The 25,882-nt window shown below is 44.5% G+C and overlaps 1 protein-coding gene across 1 annotated transcript in view; it reads right to left on the bottom strand.

Moving 5' to 3' along the window:
• Nucleotides 1–1,923: 1,923 nt before the first annotated feature.
• The window catches only part of Onecut2 (one cut homeobox 2), a 42,313-nt gene continuing 18,354 nt past the window's right edge, over nt 1,924–25,882 (bottom strand). Inside the window, exon 2 of the mRNA XM_051163430.1 lies at nt 1,924–2,285. Coding sequence (XP_051019387.1) covers nt 1,996–2,285 — 290 coding nt within the window. The 3' untranslated portion in view covers nt 1,924–1,995. The remainder of the gene's footprint in view (nt 2,286–25,882) is intronic.

Below are 25,882 nucleotides of genomic sequence, written 5' to 3'. Positions count from 1 at the left end.
TTGTTTTTTTGTTTTGAAAAACTGCATAGGCACAAATTAAAGACAATCTTCAACTTTAAGATTACCGAGTGAGTTGTCAGATGAAGCAGCAGCCATTGAGGCTTTTCTGTATTTTGATTCTTGTCTCAACCCTTTCTTTCAAATCTGCTTCCAGAAAAAAAATGTCCCAACAGGTCTGTTTGAACACAGTGTGTCTTCGGTGTTTTTTGTTTTTTTCTTATTCTAGCGTGCTTTTCTCATTGGTGGCAATTTCCAGTGATTGATGGATTTACTCATTTAATGGGACAGTTCTGTTTTTGTTGCAGAAGTAGGTGCAGAAAAAAAGTTTCTTTGGTTTCAATTAAGTAATTCATACAAAAAAAGTCAGTCTCAAGTGTCTGTAAAGAATCATTGCAGCGTTTGGCTTGCTTTGAACACCCCATGGTGCCCACCTGGGGCCATTCACTGGTAAATATGCACATACAGACCTTTGTAATCTCCCAGAGTTCTGTGGGCCCTCATCCTTTGGGGAAGGTGACAACCAGAGCTGGCACGACGAAGCCACTGCCTGGATGTTTGGCTAATGTCATTGACAAAGCTGGTCTGCTCAGCCAGATGGTGAGCCCAAGACAAGAGCCGAATGCTACTCGGAGTTACAGAGGTGTTCTGATCTCTAAAAGTAATCACAGTATTTGAAGGCTAGAAAATGGCAGGTAAGAAATGTCTTTGGTTTGCAGTATTCTGCTTCTTTGGTGTGCTGTGTTCTCTTCAGATTCCGTCGGCTGTTTTACAAGGATGAGTCCACAATGGAAGAGATGACGGGATTTGTCTTAGTAAACTGTTTCTTTGTAGAAAACAATCGAAACATTCCAACTAAGGGGATGGGATAGGGAAAAACACAAATCAGCAAGAATGAGACTGAACCACAGTTGCAAAGCACATAGGAGGAACTGGGTAACAAGTAAATCAAGGACACGGTAATGATCTTAAAAAAAAAAATCTAGATCTTTTCAAATGATACATTTGCTCCTGTACTGTAACAGTTAAATTGGCCTCCTGAGTGTGCATCTGCGTTATGTACAAACAGAATTTGTAACAAACTGCAAAATGTGCTTGAAGCCATGTTCCCAATGATTCCCTAGTGATTTCTCAGCAGTGAAGACGGACACAAGCCGCCTCATCAAACTGGATGCATTGAAACCAGAACCTTCCTTGTTTCTGTTTGTCTTCGTTGTGCTTGATACTTTGAGCTCAACTGAACTGATTTTTTTTTCCTGACGGATCCAAAAGACCACACGAGATTTCCAGGAGGTAAGGAAAAGAAAATTTGTAAACTGAAATCGACTTAAAGCGTACTAAACTACCCAGTGAAGAGATGCCTGAGTTGGAAAAACAGATCCTTGGATTTTTTTTTTATTGATTTCCATATTTAAAACTTGTGCTCAGTAATTACCAGTCTGATTTTTTTTTGTAATATTATGGCTGAGAATTTGAATTATTGTGATATAGAGAGGCTAAGCACTTCGGAAGCAAATGAGGCCTTTCTTGTTAAATTCTTCTCTTAACATAGTATTTTGGAATCCTAAACTGTGTCTATACTCAGGCCAAATTCCCACTATTACTCATGGGAAACTAATGCAAGAAATTGACAGGGCCTGAATGGTGACACAGGGCTTGGTTGATGCCGTGCTGCAAGTAACTTGCTCGAACAAGGCCCCGTTTGGATCTCTGGGCTGCTTAGCGTGCTCAGATGATAGTGACTGGGTCATTCATTTTCAGCGTGCACTTGGACTCTGTAGCCATTTAAAACAAAAACAAAACAAAACAAACACCTGGCCTATGATTACAGCTAGATTAGACGTTTCAAGAGAATTGTGCTTTCAAGTCACCAGTGAAGGGCCCCAGCTAAGAATCTGATGTCTTTGTGATTTTTTGTTGTTGTTGTTTTGTTTTGCTTTTTTTGGTATCTGTTATCCTCATTTGGAGGTGACTTGTGCCCAGGTGAGAATCCTTGAATCATGCTTTGGTACAAGTGCTGGAGGTGGATGAGGAGGAGCCCCCCGTGCCTAGGTCGTCTTGCCATTTCTCCAGGCTGCGGCGCCGGGCGTTCATGAAGAAGTTACTGACAGTGGTCAGCTCCAGCCCAAGCTGCTGGGAAATGGTGATCTGCATCTCCTTTGAGGGGCGCTTGTTCTCCTTGAAGATGGCAAAGAGCGTCCGGCGTTGGAGGTCGGTGAACACCAGGCGAGATTTCTTCTGTGAGTTGTTCCTGTCTTTGTTTGGCTCTTGCTCTTTGCGTTTGCATGCTTGAAGGGGAAAGAGAAGAAGAAAAGGGAAAGGAGTCAGTGGTGGAGTGAGAACTCAACAGGGAAGGCAAGCCACTGAAAACACTGACGTCATACAGGGGACGGGAACGGTTACACTTTATTGCGTAGATTGCCCACCTGTCAACAGGAAGCCAGCCCAGCTCCTCCTGGTGATAGAGGACAGCAATTAGTGAGAGAAAGAGAGTTGGGGCTGCGTCTCACAGTCTAGTTTGGATCTGACTCAACTTGCTTTTCCCTTTCTCTTTTATTCCCATCCCTGTGCCCATTTGTAACTTTGGGGGGAGGGGGGTGTCTCTGGAATCAGCTGTGGTGAGGAAGGTGAAGAAGGCCCGAACCAGGGGGAAAGCTTTGCACATTCACCCTCTAGAAGCGTTCTCAGATGGGCTGAAAGAACACTCCCTCCAGACGCACAAGCAGGGCTTCAGTTCATAGCAGTCCAAAAGCTGTGACAGGGTGAAAGTCAAGGTAACAGAACCAAAGCATCCTGATCCGAATCCTGCCTATCCAGACATTTAAAAAGCAAGACAACAGAGCATTGTCCCTGTGAGTGTTGTCCTCGAGTTAAGTCCTCCCACAGCCCATTCCAGCTGCTATGGCAGATGGTCATACTGGAGTGTGATAAACAAAAATATCATGGAAAATTGGTTTGGATGGTTCTATTTTGGCTACTTTAAAGTGAAGCCAATGCAGGAACACAGGTATGTGTGTGTGTGTGTGTGTGTGTGTGTGTGTGTGTGGTGTGGAGATGTAGGGGGTGTGGTGTGTATGCGTGACATGTGTGTGTGGTATGTGGTGTGTGTGTGTGTGGGGTATGGAGATGTAAGGTGTGTGGTGTGTATGTGTGTGCGTGCGCATGTGTGTGTGGTATGTGGTGTGTGTGTGTGTGGGGTATGGAGATGTAAGGTGTGTGGTGTGTATGTGTGTGCGTGCGCATGTGTGTGTGGTATGTGGTGTGTGTGGTGTGGAGATGTAGGGGGTGTGGTGTGTATGTGTGTACGCACACATTAGTGTGTGGTATGTGGTGTGTGTGTAGCTCTTATGCGTAGGATAGTGCCTTATGGAAAAGCCGGTAGAGCCTTCCAAACGTGTAGGAATGTTCTACAATGCCGTCATCTGAGAACCAGGAAGCAGGCCCTTGATCTTTTACTTTCCAGCCTCCAGAACTGAGAGAAATGAACTCCGGAATGATAGTTTGCCATAGCAGCTGGGATGGACTGGGAGAGGATTTAACTCAAGTTCAACACTCGTGGGGACAAGGCTCTGTAAACTGAATCTTCTCTCGCCTAACTCAGGGATGCTATCTATACTCCACAGAGAAACAAACAGGACTCACTGCTAAAGTGAACAAGATGTGACAACACCCTCCAAGGGCAGCAGGAGTAGAGGGACTTCTGATGGAAAACTGCTGGGGCAAATAATTCCCTCCTGATTTGTCCTTCTCTCATTAAGAAGAAAAGGAAGGAGGAGGGAAAGAAAGAAACAACAACAAAGAGAATGAATCTTATTATCTTCCAAAAATAAGTATAGCCACACAAGAACTATTCTTGGAGGATTTAGGGTTTTCTCATGAGAGAAGGGTCCCTGGCAATGTGATGTCAGACAGCAGGCGCTCGAGGCCTTCCACCCACCCCATCCTTGCGTAGCTTTTCCTGCATAATTCTTTGTGCACCCACCCCTGGCTACCGCACCAGGTTTTCATGGCTTGTGGGATTACATGGGTGCCTGCCTGGCTGCCATGAGCCCATATTGAGACTCTCATGCCATAGTTCAGATTATCTGTCAGAGCAAGTCTGAACTTTAGAGTGTGCGGGAGTGACCTGAAGAGCACTTTACAAATACAGATGCGGATGCAGGCTGGCTTGTGGACGTGCTGAGATTCTGCACCATGCAGTAGCTCCCAGGTGAAGCTGTCTGCAATGGCCCACGTGCCTCAGTCTGAATAACCTGCTTTCTAAAATCTTCCAGGAGTACCTGCTTGTATAGAAAGCTCTGCGGTCAGGGGTGCCTGGCTTCAGATTTTGACCCCAACCTCTAAGGCTTGGGATCGCAGAGTAATTTAACCTTTCAGGGCCTGTATTCCTGAGCCAAATAAAGAAATCACAGTGCCAGCTTCCACTCATTGGATTACCCCAGCAACTCTGAGCTAGACACATCAGGCAGGATGACTGTCATCTTAAAAGGAAATAGGTGGATGCTTAGGTACTGAAAGCGATGGTCGGGAGCCCAGGCTTCCGTCTCCCCTTTCGCAGAACAGCACCAGTTACAAGGGGAGGGGCCTTTGAGCAGGGCAGTGCTTAGGACCCCTCTCCCCAGAGATTCTGAGGGGTATTCCCCAAAGGTTTTTCTGGGATGTAAGAAACAATGTGCTTGAACACACACTGCCACTTCAGGTCTTCAGCCCCCAGCGCTGCCTCAACCTCCTGGCATGGAGCCTTCATCTGGAGGTTTCTTTTCTTTTCTTTCTTTTTCTTTTTCTTTTTTATTTGGTTTTATTTCATGTTCATTGGTATGTAGCTGTCATATGTCTTGGAACTGTAGTTACAGACAGTTGTGACTGCCATGTGGGTGCTGGGAATTGAACCTAGGTCCTTTGGAAGAGCAAACAGTGCTCTTAACCACTGAGCCATCTCTCCAGCCCGAGGTTTCTTAATAGTGACATACAGCTATCATCTGATAAGATCTGAGCCATCAGCTTCTGTAAACGTTGGCTGGAGCTCTCTGTTACCCTCCTCTGGATTAGTCACATCGCCCTCAATTTTCATACCAATATTGACCACCCTTCAGATAAGCCTCTGTTTGTGTTTTTAGGAGGGTGATTACACTGTGTGGGAGAAGTCCACATTGGTTTGTCAGATTATATTTGATGAGATACAGATAGATAAGATAGATATGAGCTTTATATTCTTAGAAAAATATTAAATGCTTCAAATGTCCAAGAAGTGCAGAGAAACAGTAGGTCAGTGCTTTCTTCCTATTCCCTTCCAGTTGCTTTCTACAACTGCCTGATTGCACACCAGCAAACGGGATGTTACATCCTGGAGTCTGTCAACAGACGGCAAAGCGAGAAGGCCAAAACAATGAAGTAATAGGTCCAGACTTGCTCAAAGTATTAACAGCTGGTGGTTGGCAACTCATCATCTTCACTCACAGAGTCATCTGGTCAGTGGTCTGAGCGTGGAGATGATGTATCTGTGGAGCGCTCAGACATAAGTGGGACATCCCTATCACAGCCTTCCCACCCAAGGATCAGGAAACACAGTAGAAGAGTGATCAGGACGATTGTAAGAGTCAGAGCTTCAGGGAAGCTTGGGCAAAACAGTGTCTCTGGACACAGCAAGGCCATTGTCCTCATGAGAAGCTGTAGGGACCTGGACAAGAACAAGCCGGTCAAGATGGCAGCACGTATGGCAGAAGGGCTCACAAGTCTCCATTGCCAGCTGAGGAGCTATTGATAATCGATGGCTCCTGAGAGATGGAGAGTAAGTCTTCCTTAGGGCCTTTAAGAGTATGATTAGTTGGCAATACTTCAGTGGATGGCCCCTTACCCAGGTGTATATGGGCAGCAGTGATCGGACTCAGTGAGCTATCAAAATATGGAGGTCAGGAAGCTGGGAAAAGGATGTGAACGGGAGGCATCTGGAAGGGATTGGAAGTGGGGATGGGGAAGGTATAGGATTAAAACACATCGTGTGGACAAATTAAATTCTCAAAGAGCTAATTAAAATAAAATGCATTAAAATACATTATATTAAAATAAGCAAAAAGGTCACTTATTCAGAACTAGAATGAAATAAAGTTTTACTTGCTTTGAAAGTAAAAAATCAACAGATGGAATAACAGGCGGTGCGAGGTTGTGAGCCTCAGTAGTCTTAAAACAAACCACAGTGCCAGCCATCCCAAGAGACATAGGCAGCCTGCAAACGGTTCGTTCCGGCAGTGGTAAGATATTATACAGTCAATATGTACCCATTTCTGAATGGCTGGGAATGTGCCAAGTGGCTCTCTACAACTAAGGAATGTACGAGAGACTCCAGGTAACAGCAGACGTTCACAGGAAGTGTTGACGGGGTACTGCCACAGCCTAATGCTAGTCAGTCCTGCCCAGCTTCCAGCTCCCCAAGGGAAATTCCACAGTGGATGGTAGGCCCAGGCTAACTATATCTGTTCTCTTACTCCCTTCTGAAGGGGAAAAAAAGCAGGGAGAATGGACGCGAGTCAATGACTCTACTAAGTGCTGGTGAGAGGTGTGAGTCCAAGAAACTTCGAGCTCATTTCCAGCCCAGACATGGGGCGAATCACTTGTTGGCCTTCCGCGGCCGCGAGGTGAGCCGCCCATGCCACCACACCTTTTCCCTCTCTCCACTGACTCAGATTGGTCATTTTGGACCAGGGCAGGGATAGACAAGAATTCATAGATCTGTCCATAACCTGTGACTAATAGCAAAGGGCAACAGCCGACTACTAATCTACAAATGAAGGCTCATTGGTACACTGAGTTTTTAACCATTTGTTTCTAAGGGAGGCACCGGTTCAGGCACAAGCCCAAGTCTCACATCTCAACATGTCAATGTGCCTTTTACCTAGTCATCAGTTTGTTGATGTTCCCTTTATGGTATCAGGGACGTTAATAAGACAGAGTCACTATAAATTCAGGGATATGTTACTTCCTCTTAGCTGATCCTTCTTAGCCAGGAGGGAGAGACACATCTTTCCTGACTGACCTTCTTTCCACATATCTCCATCCCGGCTCCCCCCATAGCCATGTCTTATTTGTTTTGAGAGGGGCCTGCTCATGCAGTTCTGGGGTCTCAGATTCTGATACTCAGGTCTTAACTCTGCCCACTGCTCACCGTTGGCAATATGCAGGAATGTGGTCAGAGACCTGAGGCAGAATTTACCAAAGCAGAGACAATTTGCATCTGTGGAAGACATTAGGTGTGTGTGTGTGTGTGTGTAAAACAGTGTCTGGCTGGCTCTGAAGGCAGGTACAGGTGACGTCATTCTTGTTTCGTACATGGTCTTGACTCATGGTCTATGCCATAGATTCAGTGCCTTTAGTTTCTCAAGCACCTGAACACTGTTTGGTTTTGGTTTGCTTTTAATACAAGGTCCATGTAGTCCTGGCTGCCCTGAAGATTGCTGTTTCAACAAGGCTATCCTTACATTTATGGTACCCCTCCTGCCTCTGCCAGCTGAGTGCTGGGATTCTAGGCAGGAGCTACCATGCCTGGTTACCTGACACCTTTCACATCCTGTAGCCTGGTGTTCATCACAGTCATAGATTTTTAGTGTCTTTGTCTGGTCAGAGGGTGTCACTTTCAGAAGGAAAATGAGAATCCTAGAAGAGTGAGTACCAACAGAGTCAAAGCTAGTACCAACATGTCCTCTTGGGATTCCTTTCTACACATTTTTTTGAGAGGAAGACGGAGCAGAGGCATGGATTCACGTTACAGTTCATAAAAGTTCAGTGGCTCCTCTTTGTTGAGGGTGACAGTCAGCAGCCTTGGAAACTTCCTTCTCAACCTCCCTAGCACCACCTTGAAGAAACGGTGAACCTAAAACCAGGCTTGAATCCCCCTGTCTTTCTGGAGCAGAAATGCTACACATTACCTGGATTTTGCACCATGAATTCAGATCCCCAGTGAGTGTGCCCTTCTTGTATTGGGCTGAGACCCTCTTTAAGCCTGGAGATCTGCAACAGAATTATTGATATGAGATAATGATAGAACTCCTACGCAGTGGCCTCATTAAACAGGAAGAGATACGTTTGCATGATTCCTACACTAGCAGCTTCAGGAGATGAGTGTGCAGAGAAACATACTGTCCTGGTGGAGGCTCATGAATTATTTACTGGAGAGAGGGGCCTGAGCATATCCTGGCTACCAACCAGCAGCAGGATGGATGTGGTCCAAGGGGATCCCAAAGTTTGAGGACCCTGGTTTGTCCCTTAGTCTCTGATCTTCTATATTTCCTGAGACTTGTTTCTGCTACCCTTCAGTTCCCCCTTATTTTTCTGGAACTGTCTTGTCCATCCTTGTCCTCCAAGAATCCAGCTGTCCTTTTGTTCCTGCATCCGGCACTCTCTTCTCCCTCCTCCCACCTCATCTCCCGGCTCATGTGTCACCTCCAAGCACAGCACTGTTTCCTGTCTAGATATAGTAATTCTCAGAGTCTTTATAAATGGCCTTTCCTTTTAACCCTCTCCCCTCTGAAGCTATGAGCACATGCACCAAAAAGAGGCTATTTCAGTCTGGGTGTAGTTTAAGTGTGTTCTGCTTTCCTAAGGGTTCACGTGTGGAAGCATAGGGCCGAGCATTAAGAGGCACACTGGGTGGGAGGTCCTGAGGTTACTAAGGTGTGCCTTCAGTGCCTGCCCCACTATCTGATCTCTATTTTCCCTCTCACTTGTCATAAAGCCTGCCATCTAGCCTCTGCTGTGCAGTCCTCATCAAAGACACACTGACACCAGACCACATCAGAAATGAATTGAATGTACCCCTCTTCATTGTAAAATACCCAGCCTAGGGTATTTCATCATAGCAAAGAAAACAGAGGTCATCACAGAGAGCTGAGCTAAGGCCCTGGCTCCATCAGCAAAACATGGTGTCAGCCGAAGACGCTCATGGCTTGGTGACAGGATGGTTTGCGACCAAGGGCCCAGCTTTAGTCAGGCTAGATGAAAGTTTGTCTAGGCTCTGAGAACTCTACCAACAATCTGAGGCTAGCTGTAGGAGGAGATGGGATGACCCAACTCCAGCCCTACTAGATCACCCCCCCAGCTGACCCAGCAGCTGACTGCAGATGCTTGGGTAAGTACAGCTGAGATCAGCCAAGCGTGGCCTGGATCAGCAAAACAGCCACGCCAACCTACAGGCTCCTGGACAGAAATAAGTGCTGACTTATGCTACCTGCTTTGTGGTTATGTTATGCAACCTAATTGTGGCGAGAGCTTGCAGACACTAAAGCCAAGAGCCACCTTTGCCTTTCTGCTCATGGGGTGAGTCAAATGCAGGGAAGAAACCTCATCAGGACCAAGCCCACTTTCCATTCTTCACTGGCCACTTACTAGCTGCACTGCCCTCTGCCTTAGTTTCCTTACCTACCAAAGACCCTAATGTCCACCATGCCCTGACATCAACAGGCTAGCTGTGGGCCGAGGAAATAATCACTCAGTAAAATGCCTACGATGCAAACATGAGGACTTGAGTTCGGATCCCCAGCTCCCATGTAAAAAGTCAAGCACATTGGTGGTGTCTATTATGTCTGTGAGGAGGACAGAGACAGGAGGATCCCTGCAGCTCATTGGCTGGCCAGCTTCGCTGAGTCAGTGAGTCATTCTGTCTCAAGAAACAAGGTGGAGAGCAACTGATACCTTACCACAGCATCTGGCCTCCACACACACATGCATGCATGTTCCCACGTGCACATGTGCACATACATACATACACACACACACTGTTCTCCAACACACAATATTAGCTGTCACATTCAGTACACAGATGTTCAGTAAATGTAACTCTTCTTCCTCACACAGAGAAAAAGGAAAGTGGTTTCAGAAAGTGAAGTTCAGAGTTCACAATCTGAAGGGCCAGAGAGACGGTTCTGTGGTTAAAGGCATTGGCAGTGGTGGAAAATGACCCATGTGAGACCACCCATAACTCCAGCTCCAGGCAGTCTCTTCTGGTCTCTGTGGGCACTTGCACACATGTGATATACACTCAACACAGAGACACACACACCCATTTTCAAAAACTCAAATTTTTAAATTTGCGATTTCAGATGATTTCTCACACCTTACTCAACAGAACACAACTTGCCATTGGGCAAATGGCAAATAAAAGTTGGAGGGTTTTGTTTTCCTTGTCTTCTCATTTAGTTCCCAGCTTCATGCAGAAGAGAAGGCTGTGGTGTACTTTTTTTTTTTTTTTTTTTTTTTTGCCTGTGTCAGAGGGCCTAAAAGGCTTCCAACCACTGGTGTTTCCTGATATCACTAATTTATATTCAAACACATTCTATCTGCGATGGGTCTCATAGTCCCTAAGGAATAAAGCGGCCATGCTCTAGTCGCCTTACATTCAGTAACTGCTCTCCTGAAGAGTTCGCTATGATCTTTGCAGGATAGAGGGTGGAGGTGGGGGCACGAAACTGTCAAAGGCATGGATCTGTCAGCACGTGCAAGTCTAGAGGGCTGAGGATCACAGGAAAATCTTTTTCTTGGGCTGGAGAGATCGCTCAGTGGTTAAGAGTACTGTCTGCTCTTCCAAAGGACCTGGGTTCAATTCCCAGCACCCACATGGCAGCTCACAACTGTCTGTAACTCCAAGATCTGACACCCTCACACCAATGCACATAAATTAAAATTAAATAAAAAATATTTTTTAAAAATCCTTTTCTCTTTCAGGTGAAGAGCCTGAAGCTGGGGACTGTACAAAGAGGGGAGAGACTGACCTTAGGCAAGGAAGGAGGCACATCTCAAGAGATCCAGGGGGATCGGGATGGAAAACACCAATGGCAAAAAGTTCACGTTTGTGCCACTGGTCTGATTCTTTGCAAATGCTGTGGGCTTTTGAGAAAAGAAGAAAGGGGATTAACCCCTTTCACTTCTTTGCTTTTGAGAGGTGACTCTTCAGTACTAACAAAACAGCAGGCTAACCCTTTCTTTGGAATGAAATTACATAGTCAAGAGTCTCTACAGGAAAAATAATGAGATCTCTTACACCCAAACAAGGAAGCAAGCAGGACTCGCACACTGTGCTGGTATATATTTAATGTTCAGCCAGCCACCAATGCTGGTGCATCAGTCTTGCAGGCTGCTTGGGACATCCGAGGGACAGGCATCAGCACATTGCTAAAGGGTCATGGCGAAAAGAGGATGACACACAAGAAGACTTGGTCTCAGGTTCCAATATATCCTGTTGGCTCTTAAGAGCCAGTTGGACTCAACGGGGCAGGCAAAGGGCTTACTTTGGGGACAAGGCAATTTGAAAATCATTATTCTATTATTTTTGCTCTCTGAGTTTAGGAATCTATAAATAGTTTTCAAGTTTTTCCTGCCTCTCTGATTCCTGGCTTATCCATAAGACAAACTATGGTCCAGATGATCGTTGGCTCAACACTGTGATTGAGAGCTAAACTCTCAGCTTCACCTCAGCTCTCTCAGTTAATACCCTTGCTCAGTCAGATGGGAAGCATACTGGCTTTGTGTCAAAGGAGAAAGCTGGTTTTCCTTAAAAACCCTGTCTCCACAGACCCGATGCCAATCCACTGATGCGGCACTGCCAACCATATCTTAAAAACTATCTGGGAGGCCAAGAGAAGAAATGATGTTCAAAAAAAATTGAACATGGTGCACTCATCATTGTTAGATTCCTCTCTTCTTGTGCTCTTACAATTGTGCATATAGGCAAAAACTTGGCCAAGAGGACCCTTGGCCACAAGGTATGCAGTGTGCTAGCCTCAGAGCTACAGCCCAGCTTGTCAGAGCAAATATAGGAGGGAGGAAAGGGGAGTTAGTAGGGAGGAGGGGAGAGGGAAGAGGAGAAGAAATGTGGGAGCTACAGAAGAGCCTGAGGAGGAAGCTCAGTTAGGAAAACTGTCATCACCCAGGCTGTAAGCTGCTTGTCCTGCAAACACGAGAGCACGAGCCTGGTCACAGAAGTGAGCAAGGCACAGAGGTGCACGCATGCAATCCAGCCCCAGCACTGAGGAGGCAGGGACAGGTGGGTTCCTGAGGTTTCTCGACCAGCCAACCTAGACTGCATCTGGAACTCCTGGCCAGAGGGAGACCCTGCCTCAAACAAGATGCACCTGAGGGATGACCTCCCGCCCCCCCAATGTTGACCTCTGGCTTTCAAATATCTGCACGCACCTGTGCATGCGTGCACACAAACAGTCTGACAGTTAAACAGCAGGGATGATACTCCTTAACTTCAGAGATTCAGGAGGCCAAAGGGGCTTGGTGCTGCCCACGCATGTCTGCACTGTGCTTTGAGCCCACCTGTTGACCCCGAGCACATTTCTTACCATGAGGGTGTTTTCCAGCTCACCCTTCTCTGCTCTTTTGGAAAATGTGAGTGGTAAAGGATGAATTTCTGCTCTTTCTTTACCTCCCAGATTCTCTGCTTTCACATGAGTGTTGACCTTGATAAGCATCCGGGCAACCTTGCAATGTCCATGTCTCACCCAAAAGAAGGCAGGCGGCACAGGGAATGATGTCAGTTACAATGCTTCAGGGTTTTTTTGTGTGTATCTCTGGCCATCCTTAGACTTGCTCTCTAGACCAGGCTGGCCTCAAACTCACAGAGATCCACCTGCCTCTGCCTCCTGAATGCTCGAAATTAAAGGTCTGTGCCACCATGCTCAATTCTGTCCTTATTTTTTACTTTTTTAATTTAAATGTATGTATTTATTATTTACTTTACATCCTGATTGTAGTCCCCTCCCCTCTCCTTTCTGTCTCTTTCCTTGTATACCCTCCCCCTTTCTCCCCTCTCCTTCTCAGAGAAGGATGAGCTCAGTCACATTAATTCACTGCAGAACTATGCGCATCCTCTCTTACAGGCCAGATAAGGCAGCCCAGTTAGGGGAAGGGGATCCAAAGGGAGGTATCAGAGTCAGAGAGAGCCCCCATTCCAATTGTTGGGGGATTCACATGAATACCAAGCTGTGCATCCACTACATATGTTCTGGGGGCTGAGGACCAGTCTATGCATGCTCTTTGCTTGGTGGTTCAGTCTCTGTGAGCCACCATGGGCCCAGGTTAGTTGACTCTGTAGGTCTTCTTGTGGAGACCTTGACCCCTCGGGCTCCCTCAGTCATTCCCCCAGCTCTTCCATAGGACTCTCCAAGTTCTGTCTAATGCTTGGCTGGTGTCTCCATCTACAAGCATAACAGGGTAACACTAATAGTGTCAGGGATTGGTTCTCTCCCATGGGATGGGCCTCAAGTCTTTGATTGGCCATTCCCTCAATCTTTGCTCTCTCTTTGTCCTCACACATCTTATGTGTGGGACAAATTTTGGGTCAAAGGTTTTGTGGGTGGGTGGGTGTCTTTATTAGTTTTTTTTCAACAAAAAGTCATTGAAGAGCTGAGACTTGGAAAGTGAGAGATCACCAATGTCTGGTTTTCCACCACCAGCTGGCATTCACAAGCATGTGGAAGCTTGCACCGGGAGAAGCTATGCTTTCTGCCTTTGCTTCCCTTTCAGCAGAAGCTTTGAGAGCAGAAACAAGGAACACCAAAATGCAGGCGGCTAAAGTCAGATGTTCTAGCCTAGCTGTTGAAATTGTGAGGTTTAAAGACAGCAGCACTTAGGGACCACTTGGATGAGTTAAGGAGTGGACAACTCCCAGGGCTGTCATCATTTGCCTGGTCCTAACTATTGCCTGGAAATGGCAGAGTTTTGAGAATCCAGCTGTCCTCCCATCTGATCCAGTAACGTTTTCTTATTTACCTACTATAGTAAATCTTTGGAGCAGCCACTCTTGGAAGGCACAATTGTTGACCATCCATTCTTTCTGGGCAGGATACTGTTCTGAAGAGATTGCTAGCTCTCCACATAGCTACAGAAAACTAGGGATAACATTCCTCCAAGCCTCCCAGAAAGCCAGGAGCTCAAAAAACAAGCAGGTGACTCTGAGTAGGAACATCTAGCTTCAAATAGGTAGAAGATCCAGGGTAGGCTCAACCTTCCAAGAAATCATCTCAAAGACCAACTGGAAAACTAGAGCCTACCCCAGTAGAAACTATACTTGGGGGTAAGGGGAGGGATGTCAACACAGAAGGAGAGGAGAGGGTAAAATGCCACCAAAGAAGTCGGAAAAATCCACAAGTAATCATATCATTATTTATTTGCCTAAATTACACACATTTCATGTAACTCAATCTAACACTAAGTATAGTACAAGTCTTTGGCAGAAGATTCCCCATTTCTTAGAGGAATTACAGAGTGTGGAAATAACCGGAGTGGCAGATTTGGTACTGGCAAAAGTTCAGTTCTTTCCATATTGGTCTAAAATACAATGCTACCTCTAATCAGAATAGCAGTGGTCTTTCCTTCCTCATTTCTGGCAGTCTTTGGAGTTTGATCAGCTGATTTTGAAATGTATAGGGAATGCTAAGGTAAAGAATTCCTAACCTAAATCAGTTGTGGTGGCACATGCTTTAATCCCAGCACTTAGGAGGCAGAAGCAGGCATATCTCTGTGAGTTCGAGGCCACCCTGGTCTACATAGTGAGTTCTAGGACAGCCAGGGCTACACAGAGAAACCCTGTGCTTAAGAAAGAAAGAAACAAACAAAGAAAAGAATCCCCAAACTGTTCATCACAAAGCTACATTGTATCAACTACCTAGATACTCAGACATTCAAAAAAGCACATAGTGCCATAGTGGGGTGAAGCATACAACTCTGGACCCACAAAACAGACCCAAGAGCACAAAGGAAGATTTGAACACACAAATATTTGATTTATGACAAAACAGGCCTGTCAGTGTCCAGAGACTGATCCATCTCACTGTGGGACACTGGGATAACAGATGTGTGGCTGCACTGGGCTTTATGTGAGCTCAGTCTCAGATCCTTATGCGTATGCGGTGACAGTTTTACCTACCTGAGCCATCTCCCCATGCCAGGCCAGTGACAGTCCCAATGCCTTCTTTATTTCTTACACAAAACACAAGTTTTGTATGGACCACAAATCTTAGAGTGAATAAAAAAAATGTGATACTCAGAAAAACAACATAGAGTAATATCTTATAAACCTGGGAAATATATATTTTTTTAAATTTTTTATTATTAATTTATTCTTGTTACATTTCAATGGTTATCCCATCCCTTGTGTCCTCCCATTCTTTCCTCCCTCCACTTTTCCCCTTATTCCCCTCCCCTATGACTGTTCCTGAGGGGGATTACCTCCCCCTGCATATGCTCATAGGGTATCAAGTCTCTTCTCGGTAACCTGCTGTCCTTCCTCTGAGTGCCACCAGGTCTTCCCCTCCAGGGGACACGGTCAAATGTGAGGCAGTAGAGTATGTGAGAAAGTCATATCCCACTCTCCACTCAAGTGTGGAGACTGTTCTGACCATTGGCTAGATCTGGGTAGGGGTTTAAAGTTTACCACCTGTGTTGTCCTTGGCTGGTGCCTTAGTTTGAGCGGGACCCCTGGGCCCAAATCTGCCTATCATAATGTTCTACTTGTAGGTTTCTAGGACCCTCTGGATCCTTCTACTTTGCTATTCTCCCATGCTTCTCTCATCTAGAGTCCCAATAGGATGTCCTCCCCTCTGTACCAGTTTCCTGGTTAGTGAAGGCTTTTGTGGGATGGGAAATATCTCTTAAGACTCAGTAAGTATTAATCCAAAAGAAAATGATCTATTAGGGCCCATTAAAATCAAGAATGTCTGTTTACTGGAGACAGTAATAAGAGCCGAAAGAGAGCCATGGATATTCACCATACATGTTATTGGCAAAGGGCTTGAAGCCAGAATATATAAAATCTACTGGAAATCAATAAACAAAGCACAGACCTCCTAATATGAAAATAAACAAGGGACTACTACAGGCACTTCACAGAAGAGTTTCCAATAAGGATATAAAAAGCTACTAAAAATTATTGCTAATCTAGGAATTACAAATTAAAATGTCAACCATATAGCCCCTAAAATGACAAGAAATGTCAAAGTGTTTTATTCCCAAGAGCTGCAAGGCCTGTAGGGAGCTGACTGGACTGATGTTGAGAGAGCTGCACAGACTCTGCCAGGCATGAATACATGTGGCCCTGTGACTGGCAGGCCACTCTTGGACTGAGTCCCCTTCAGCAGCTTGTGCTGGGCACAGACACATGCCCCTAAGGGCGCTCACCTCTATAGTTCATGCCAGCATCACTCCTGAATGCCACAAATGCCAGCACAGTCATTTCCTTTCTTGAAGCCTTTCTTTGCATGCCGGGCCCTATCCTGACCATAGGTAAGACTGGGGTGCCCCTTCTAAAATTCTCCAATCAATGAATAACGAAGGCTACCAGATGAACTGGCTTCCTTAGCTACCGCACCTTTGAGGTGTGTGTGCATGTATGTGCGCTTACTATTTCTTTCTTCCTTTCTTAAATAAACTTTATTATTAAAAAAAAACATAAATAAAAAAACACATACCAAAATTAACCAGACCTAAATTTAAAGTTATGCAACTCAGTGAACTTCTATACAATTAGAATGGGCATTCAGAACGGAAGCCGTCTTATGCACTTATCCACTACCAAACCCAAAAAGTCCATAACGTGTGGTTTCTGCGGCATGTTACAGAGTGTCGCTGAAGGTCAAGCTCCAGTTGCTGACACTGTGAATGTATTTCATAAAACAACTCTCCTTGGGATTTCTGTCACTTTTCTACCCTTCTATTAGTGTAGCAGTTCTCAGTCTGTGGGCATCAACCCCACTGGGGGTCAAATGACCCTTTCACAGGGGTCACATATCAGATATCCTGCATATCAGACATTTACATTATAACTCATGACAGTAGCAAAATGACAGTTATGAAGTAGCAAAGAAAATAATTTTATGATTGGGGGATCACGACAATGTGAGGAGCTGCACTAAAGGATCATGGCTTTAGGAAGGTAGAGAACCACTGCTGCAGTGGGCTAGAACATTCTACGAGTGTAATAATCCTTTACCCATCCTTAAGTCCTGGTTGCAGGGCCTTCTGAGGAAATACAAAAATCTACTGAAATAAATGCTTGTGTAGACATGTAGCGTATTCAGAGTGGCCCCGTTTTTAAGACTAGGAACGACCTAGGAGTTCATCAACAGGAGAATGGTTCAACTGTGGCATACTGGTTTGATGGGATGGCTTTGGAAAGAAGGGGCAACTGCCACATGAAATGATATGTAACAGCATAAAAAAGAACTTTGACACATAAAAATATACACCGAGAAAATTTGCATGTATAAGACTAGTGTTAAAACTTGAAAAGCCGAATTATAGGGCTTAGGGATGTGTCATGAGCCTTTAAGAGCCACAAAACAGATCAAGAGGCAGTACCCCTGAGCTGAACTGTTGAGGATGTTGCTGGTCTCTGAGGAGCTTTGGTAAGGAGCAGCACGTATTTCCTCTATGGCGCTGGCGATATTCAATCTGCGTTAGAACTTAAGCATGTATTTGTGCGTGTTGTGTATCCATTTCTTCTGATATCAAAAATGTCTGTCTTGGAGGGAAGCCTGTAAAGGCACTGGCTGTTAGAAAAAGTCAAACATTATCATGTTTGACTTTCCATAGGAAATCTCCTAAAATTCAGGAAGTAAACAACTCAGAGGCTTCTGGAAGTCCCTGAAACTGACTAGAAACATTAAGCTCCTCCCTCTGCAAGAATAGGTAAGCACCAAAGACAGCAGGGAGATACAACCTCTTCCTGCAAGAGGCTCATACCATCCAACTTGCCTGGAAGAGGCTCACTACCCAACTTGCTGAGTTGCTTGCAGGCTGTGCAGTATGCCCCAGGTCCTCAGCTTTTGTGAGCTCTCACACACACTATGACAGGCTTTTGTTGATGTCATTCTTTTAAAAAAATTTTTATTTAGATAATTTATTCAGATTACATCTCAATTGTTATCTCCTCACTTGTATCTTTCCATTCTCCCTCCCTCTTTTACCCTATTCCCCTCCCCTAGGCCTGTGACAGAAGGGGGCCACCTCCCCCACCATATGATCATAGCTTATCAGGTCTCATCCAACAGCCTGTTTACCCTTCCTCTGAGTACCACTAGGCCTCCCCACCAAGAGTAAGTGGTCAAATAAGGGGTACCAGAGTTTATGTCAGAGTCAGTCTCCACTCGCCACACAACTGTGGAGAATGCACTGTCCATTGGCTAGATCTGAATAGGAGGTCTCACTTTACTGCATGCATTGTCCTTGGTTGGTACCATGCTTTGAGCAGACTCCCCTGTTGATGTCACTCTTTAAGTCATTTCTGTTCCTTTACCCATATTCCTGTGAGCAACCCCAATAAAGCTCGCTGTTCACCAAGCTGCATTTCTGGTAGGTGTGGAGAACAGAGTATCCTACCTCTCAATGTCTACCACAGGAAGCATCCGCACTGGTACACACAAAGTGATCGTGCAAAGTGGCTTATCAATAAAAAGGACCCAGAGGATCAACAGCCTTATTGCTCGGTATGGTTGCTCTGCATCTTTCATCCCGACACCCAGGAAACGGAGGTAGGAGTCTATGTTCTAGGCAAGCCTGGGGCAAACAGGAAGACTTCATCTCAGATAAGAACAGTGACTAAATGAAATTAACAATTCTACGTTATATTGTGCTATACAGACTGACGTTGGAGGAATCAAATTCTAAGTGGAAGCTGATAGTCATTTTTTGATGAAACTGAGCACTCCTGGAATGATGTGAGCTATGCAGGCCCTTCACATTAAAACAACACACACACAGTTGCATAATGAAACTCTACAAGTACATGTGTAGCTAAATAAATGCGTGCCTGAATTGGCAGACACCCTTGCAGCCCAAACAGAGCTTACCTCAGAGAAGTAACGTGAGAGAAAAGAATGAAGGGGACCAGGCAAAGAGGACTTTATTAGAACTATTTATGTTTTGATTTTTACATGAACAAAGCTTTTATTTATTTTTATTTTATGTGTGTAGGTGTTTTGCCTGAATGTATGTCTACACACCGTGTGCATTTTTGCCTGAAGTACTAAAAGATGGCATTGGATCCACAGGAACAAGAGTTGCAAGCAGTGGTGAGCTACCACAAGTAGGAATTAAACTTGTCCTCTGGAAGAGCAGCAAGAACTCCTAACCACTGAAGAATCTCTCCAGGCCCAAGAACAAGATTTTAATGCAATGCCTAGGTAAACTGAAAAAGGACAGTAATGTTATAGCAGACTTTGTTTTCTATTTTTTAAAAATCAGGCACCACTTCCATATAATTAGATTTTCCTTATGTAAAATATATTCTATATAATATAAAATTAACCAACACACACACACACACACACACACACGCACGCACACACACACACACACGCACGCACGCACACTCCTCTGTGCAGGAGTCACTGAGGCAAAGTGTCTTGCTGATACTCAAAGAAGCTATACAAGGTTAGAAATGAATATTATCGATATTAGCAATCAGCAACTGTTTGCTACACATTACACATTACACGCGTGTGCAAACTCCTTTCCTTTTGAAGGGGAGGCTAAGTAACAGTTCAACACATATATGTACTCCATGTTGTCTGCCCATTCATCTACTGCTTAGGGCTGAAGTTCCACTTTTTGTCTGTTGCAGTAAGCCTGCGTGCATGTGTATACACATTTCCTGAGACCTCGTTTTCTTTTCTTTTGAAGTATGGCTCTAGAGGTGGTATTTTCAAGCAAAATATTTTTTTAATGTAATTCATTTTATTTTATTAAATTTTTTACATATACTTTTATATTATTACGCATATATACAATATACTATCTACAGCAGGAAGAACCATGAAACAATCAGGAATTATATAAATGTTACATTCTTAGTGTTTTGGCTATTTGTATTTGGCAGCTTTGAAGAAAACATCTTTCCTATCTTGGTGCATCTAAAGTTCTGAATGTAAATCAGTATCTATCATATCTCATCATTATTAACTTAAAACATCTATCTAGACCTAAAAACATCTTCACCCCTAAACAACTAAGCTTAATTGCAAAACTAAACTATCTGGTCTTCAACCCCATCAGAGACTTGAGAGAGAATAAAATCAATTACCAGGCAAAATATTAATTCGAGCTACCCTTTCTGCTTCCACTGCAGCATTTGCATTTCCCATTCCTACTGGCGGAACGAGGAGCTTCCAACTTCTCCACATCCTTTCCAGCAGTTATTTTCTATTTTTTTATAGCAACCATGTTAATACCCGCCCCCCTCACCAGCCCGAACACACCCGACTTCTCACTAAAAGAACAAAACAGTAGAGCTTTGAGAAGGAAAAGTCCAGGCTGGTCATATGCGTGTTGAGTACAAAACGTAAATGCCCACCATCTGTCCTTCCTCCAGGCTGCAGAAGGAACTAAGTGGTGCTCTTATGCCAATGCTCTCTGGCTTCCCTTTTGCTGAGGCTCTGCTCCCCTCTGCTGACCTGGATGCCTTTTTAAGCACAGGCCATCACTGTGGGCTTCCCTTCTTTCCTCCCTCTCTCTGGACAGGGAAGGGACCAGGGTGCAGCTGTAGCTAGCCCCCATCATAGCTGCTGAGCTGTGCAGGTGGATCAGAACTAATGGCATTAGGCGATCACTCAGGGAATACAACTGTAATTACCCCTCGGATGCTTTCTTTCTCCAGGATGACCACATGCAGAACACCAAGAGGGGAGAGGGGTAATGAATCATCGAGTGAATTAACTGAGCTGCTCTAATTAATGTTGTAATTTTTCATGAAAACACTAATGAATATGAAATAATGTGGCCATGAAACCACCAGGACAATTAATGCTTGGGAGTAATTTGGGGTCAGACAGGGATTCTGGAGGCTGTTTACACGGGCTGGAACATTGACAACTCAGAGGCCGTGGCTTTAAAATCTTACACGAGCAAATAAGTTGTTGCTTCAAGAAAAGCAGTAGCTGTGTTATTTTTTTCTTGCTGAGATTCACGGATATGGAAAGAAAGGCTACAGTGCGAGCCCAAATGGGAGCACCTCAAAGGCAGTTAAAGTGGATTTGGCCAGCATGGTAAAGAGGCAGGGCCTGGACATACTGAAATCAGAGAAGATGTGAAAGCGGGAGCCACTCTCCTAAGGACCAGTAGAGTAGCCCCAAGCCCCCGTTGGTGTTGATGAAAGTGACTCCCTATTAAGACACACACCCTTTTCCCATGCTGGATGAAGATAAACTGAACTTTGTTGCCTCGATCACAATCTCTATGCGGCAAGTGGAAACTGTTGGTTCAATTTGCAGAACACTTGCAAAAACAGACTTATGTCCCCCCAGCGTGAGCCTATAAAAATTCAGCTGTATTCACTATGTGCACATTTGACTTCTGGGTTCAAATGTGAGCCTAGGGAGCTCCGTTAGCCAAGGGCTATACTATATAACAAAGTGTTGAAGAGCACTGGGGATGTAAAGAGTGGATTCAGCAGGGGGATGTCCACTCTGGAGATCTCCCTTGTACTAAATATTACCACTGAAAGTGACACTCATTACTCAGGAGAACAGATGTGTCTAGGTGTAAGAGGTGTCTTTACTAAGGGTATGAGAGGTGGATGCACCATCACGGAGCATCCTTATAATAGCTCTTTGAATCTATACACCAACTACAGTGGGCACCAAAGCCTCCTTGGTCTTTAGGGGACTGAAGTGATGTACCTGAGGCGACAGAGCAAGTAGTAATGGTGGCTGAGAAAAACTAGAATTGACTCCCGTGCTGGTGTTCTCAATGGCAATGCCAAACAACACACACACACACACACACACACACACACACACACACACACACACACGCACACCCTGTGCAGGAGTCACTGAGGCAAAAGTGTCTTGCTGATAGTCAACGAAGCTATACAAGATTAGAAATGAATATTATCGATATCAGCAATCAGCAACCATTTGCTACACATTAGTTGTTCTAAGCACCTGTAGCACCCTATCAGCCCAGAGACAAATACAATAAGCCTTAAAGAGTTTGTAAGACTAACCATTCTAATGAATTCTAAGGTGTCTAAAGGGAAAGCAGCTGTGGACTTCGTTGGGACTCCTTTTAAAGTGCTTAAGGAATGCTAGCTCTTCAATCACATTCCTAACACCAAAGAGGATCAACAGGATGGCTATCTTGGTAAGATCCAGGATAAAAGAAGAATGTTACCCACAGGAGGACAGGTCCAGAGATAAGGCCACCCCTGTGTCTCCTTCCCAAAGATGGGGGACATTGAGATTCACATCTATTGTACCAAATGGGAGTCCCTCCAAAGAATTACAAATTCTATTCACAACGCTAAGCACTGAGCAGACCTCAGGCACAAGATACAAAGACTGGAATGCCAAGGTAAACAAAGTTCATGTAATGAGGCAGCACTTTCCTACTCAGGCTGATGGCTCTTCATGTCCAAGTTTTGTTGGTTAGTTTTTTGTCAACTTGACACAAACCTAGACATATTGGGAAATAAGGAATCTCAGTTGAGGAACTGCCTCCATCAGATTGACCTGTGAGCATTTTCTTAATTGCTAATTGATGTAAATCCACCCAGCCACTGTGGGCAGTAGCATTCCCTAGGCAGGTGGCCTGGGCTGTATAGAAAAGGTTATCTATCTGACCAAGCCGGTAAATAGTGTCCCTTTGTGGTCTCTGCTTCAGTTCCTGACTCTGGGTTCCTGCCTTGAGCACCTGTCCTGACTTTCCTTGATGATGGGATATAACCTGTAAGCTAAAAAAATCCTTTCCTCCTCAGGATGCTTCTAGACACCGTGTTCGCCACAGCCATAGAGAACCAAACCAGGACACCCCGGAAAGGGGAATCTGTGTATCATAGCTCATAAGTACCATTTAGTATGTGAGCAGAACGAAGTTATCTACCCAAAGGAACTTGAAAATATTTTCCAATTTAATTTTAAACAGACCTTGAAGTAAAAGGAATCTAATTATGTGAGTAATATAGAGCATGGTGAAATGTCCACCACATTACTTCTGGAGGTTTAAAGTGTTGTCTGTTTTCAGACCACGTAGTTAGAGCTGCTGAAATATCTATGCTGGTTCCATGTCCTGGAATACAGGTCTTGGGAATCAATGGGATCACCTCTCTGAATTAAGCATGTACAAACGAGAGCAGCTGACATCCATGCAAATCAGCTCAAGCAGCCCTCTGTGTACCAGCCCATTAGGAGACCAGCAGAGAAGAAAATGCTAATGAACAGGTTGTCTGGGGGCATGTTCACTAACATAAGACATCCCTTAACACCTGCATGGAAAATCTCAACAAGATACTGAAGTGTTTTTAAAAAAAAATGCTTCTCACCATTAAAAAAAGTATGACCCAGAAGTAGAACCTGAGGCTTAAACACAAAACAAAACTCAATTGAACTTTCGGTGTCTTTAAAAAATTGTGTAGGTATTTTGATAGGGATTGCATTGAATCTGTAGATTGCTTTTGGTAGGATGGCTATTTTTACTATGTTAATTCTCCCGATCCATGAGCAAGGAAGGTCATTCCATCTTCTCATGTCATCTTCAATCTCTCTCTTCAGAGTTTTGAAATTTTTTTCAAACAAGTCCTTCACTTGCTTAGTTAGGGTAACTCCTAAATATTTTATATTGCTTGTGGCTAATGTGAAGGGTGTGGCTTTCCTAATTTCTTCCTCTGCAAGCTTGTCATTTGTGTATAGGAAGGCTACAGACTTTTTTGAGTTAATTTTGTATCCAGCCAATTTGCTGAAGGTGTTTATCAGCTGTAGGAGTTCTCTGGTGGAATTTTGAGGGTCACTTATATACACTATCATATCATCTGCAAATAGGGATAATTTGACTTCCTCCTTTCCCATTTGGATACCCTTGATCTCCTTTTGTTGTCTTATTGCTCTGGCTAGAACTTCGAGTACTATATTAAGAGATATGGAGAGAGCGGGCAGCCTTGCCTTGTTTCCCCGATTTTAGAGGAATTTCCTTGAGTATCTCACCATTTGCTTTGATTTTGGCTATTGGCTTGCTGTATATAGCCTACTCAGCTATTAAAAGCAAGAAATTCCCGAAATTTGTGGATAAATGGATTGAGCTAGAAATTATCATAATGAGTGAGTTAACCCAGAAGCAGAAAGACTCAAATGGTATATACTCACTTATATCTGCATACTAGCCCAAGAGGCATGTCCCACGAAAGCCTTCACTTACCAGGAAACTGGTACAGAGGGGAGGACATCCTATTGGGACTCTAGATGAGAGAAGCATGGGAGAATAGCAAAGTAGAAGGATCCAGAGGGTCCTAGAAACCTACAAGTAGAACATTATGATAGGCAGATTTGGGCCCAGGGGTCCCGCTCAAAACTAAGGCACCAGCCAAGGACAACACAGGTGGTAAAACTTTAAACCCCTACCCAGATCTAGCCAATGGTCAGAACAGTCTCCACACTTGAGTGGAGAGTGGGATATGACTTTCTCACATACTCTACTGCCTCACATTTGACCGTGTCCCCTGGAGGGGAAGACCTGGTGGCACTCAGAGGAAGGACAGCAGGTTACCGAGAAGAGACTTGATACCCTATGAGCATATGCAGGGGGAGGTAATCCCCCTCAGGAACAGTCATAGGGGAGGGGAATAAGGGGAAAAGTGGAGGAAGGGAAGAATGGGAGGATACAAGGGATGGGATAACCATTGAAATGTAACAAGAATAAATTAACAAAAAAATTTAAAAAAAAACTCAAGACGCTGGCAGAGTTATAAGGGAGTGTGTCTTTTGGATGCTGACTCTAAATGCTTCTATAGCTATTGCAAATCTCTACACAGCTTCTGCATCTTTGTTTTGGTGTTTATCAATACAGAATAGCCACAATCTAACTCCCAAAATAACCATAAGATACATATCCAGCAATACAACCCCCTCCTCCCAGTAACTGCTAGAAGGAAACTCTAATCCCACCAACACCCAGTGCACACTGTAGTTGTGTGATCTTGGGGTCATTTAGCCATGTACATTTCCTGAGTGTTAACTAACCATGCCTCAGGCACTGCGGACAGGCTAAGAATAAAACAGGGCAAATCTTGGGGGTCTCTGGCTGCTGTAATCCAAGTAGGGAAGGTCAAGAGTGTCCTACATCGGCACAGCATCCACAGATACTGATGATGTCCTTACGGACATCAAATGCTTCTGTTTCCAGGTTCACCTTCTCTTTGCGGCCAGCATGAGTGTTATTCTAGTGGCCATCCTTTGATGTTCAGATGTCACTAGCAGAATATAGTCCTATGTGAACAAATGAGCCAGAATATGTATCATAGATAGGGTACCAAGACAAATTTGAAAGCTTCAACCCCTCGCCTTCTTCTGGACCCTGATCTTGCCGTGTAACCTAATAACAAACAGGCTCCTCTCTACCTCAGAGTTCAACCATGTGACCTGCCTTCATCAGTGGGATGACAGAGACAGTTACAGCCTGAGCACTTTAGCTTTGCAACTATAGTGCCTGTGCAAACTCATCTGGGACCAGCCTATATTAGCTTGTTCCTGCAGATACACAAGAACTAAGTGTTCGTTGCCAGTTCCATGAGTCTGGAGGCTACATATATTTACTATATAACAGACCTTCAGTAAAATTCGCTCTTCATATACTTACTTTCTCTTCAATACTGAAAGGCGTTTTGCCTCTTGGGTCATTATGCTAGGCAGGGGAGCCTGTAGGAAACCATGAAGCCACATCGCTCTGTTACCTGATACTCGCCTTCTGTGGGTCATGTCTAATGCCAACATGTGCTCCCCAAGGTGAACACATTACTCCCATTCCATAAAGGAGAAAATTGTGGTTCAGAGAGATTACGTTAGGAGATTAACGCTTAGTTATACCTGAGCCTGTATTATTCCAAACCCACAGATCATTCAGTGCACTTGGT

This window comes from Acomys russatus, chromosome 20, assembly GCF_903995435.1.
Source record: "Acomys russatus chromosome 20, mAcoRus1.1, whole genome shotgun sequence".
NCBI classification, from domain to species: domain Eukaryota; kingdom Metazoa; phylum Chordata; class Mammalia; order Rodentia; family Muridae; genus Acomys; species Acomys russatus.
This window is presented reverse-complemented; position numbering and strand designations above follow the sequence as displayed.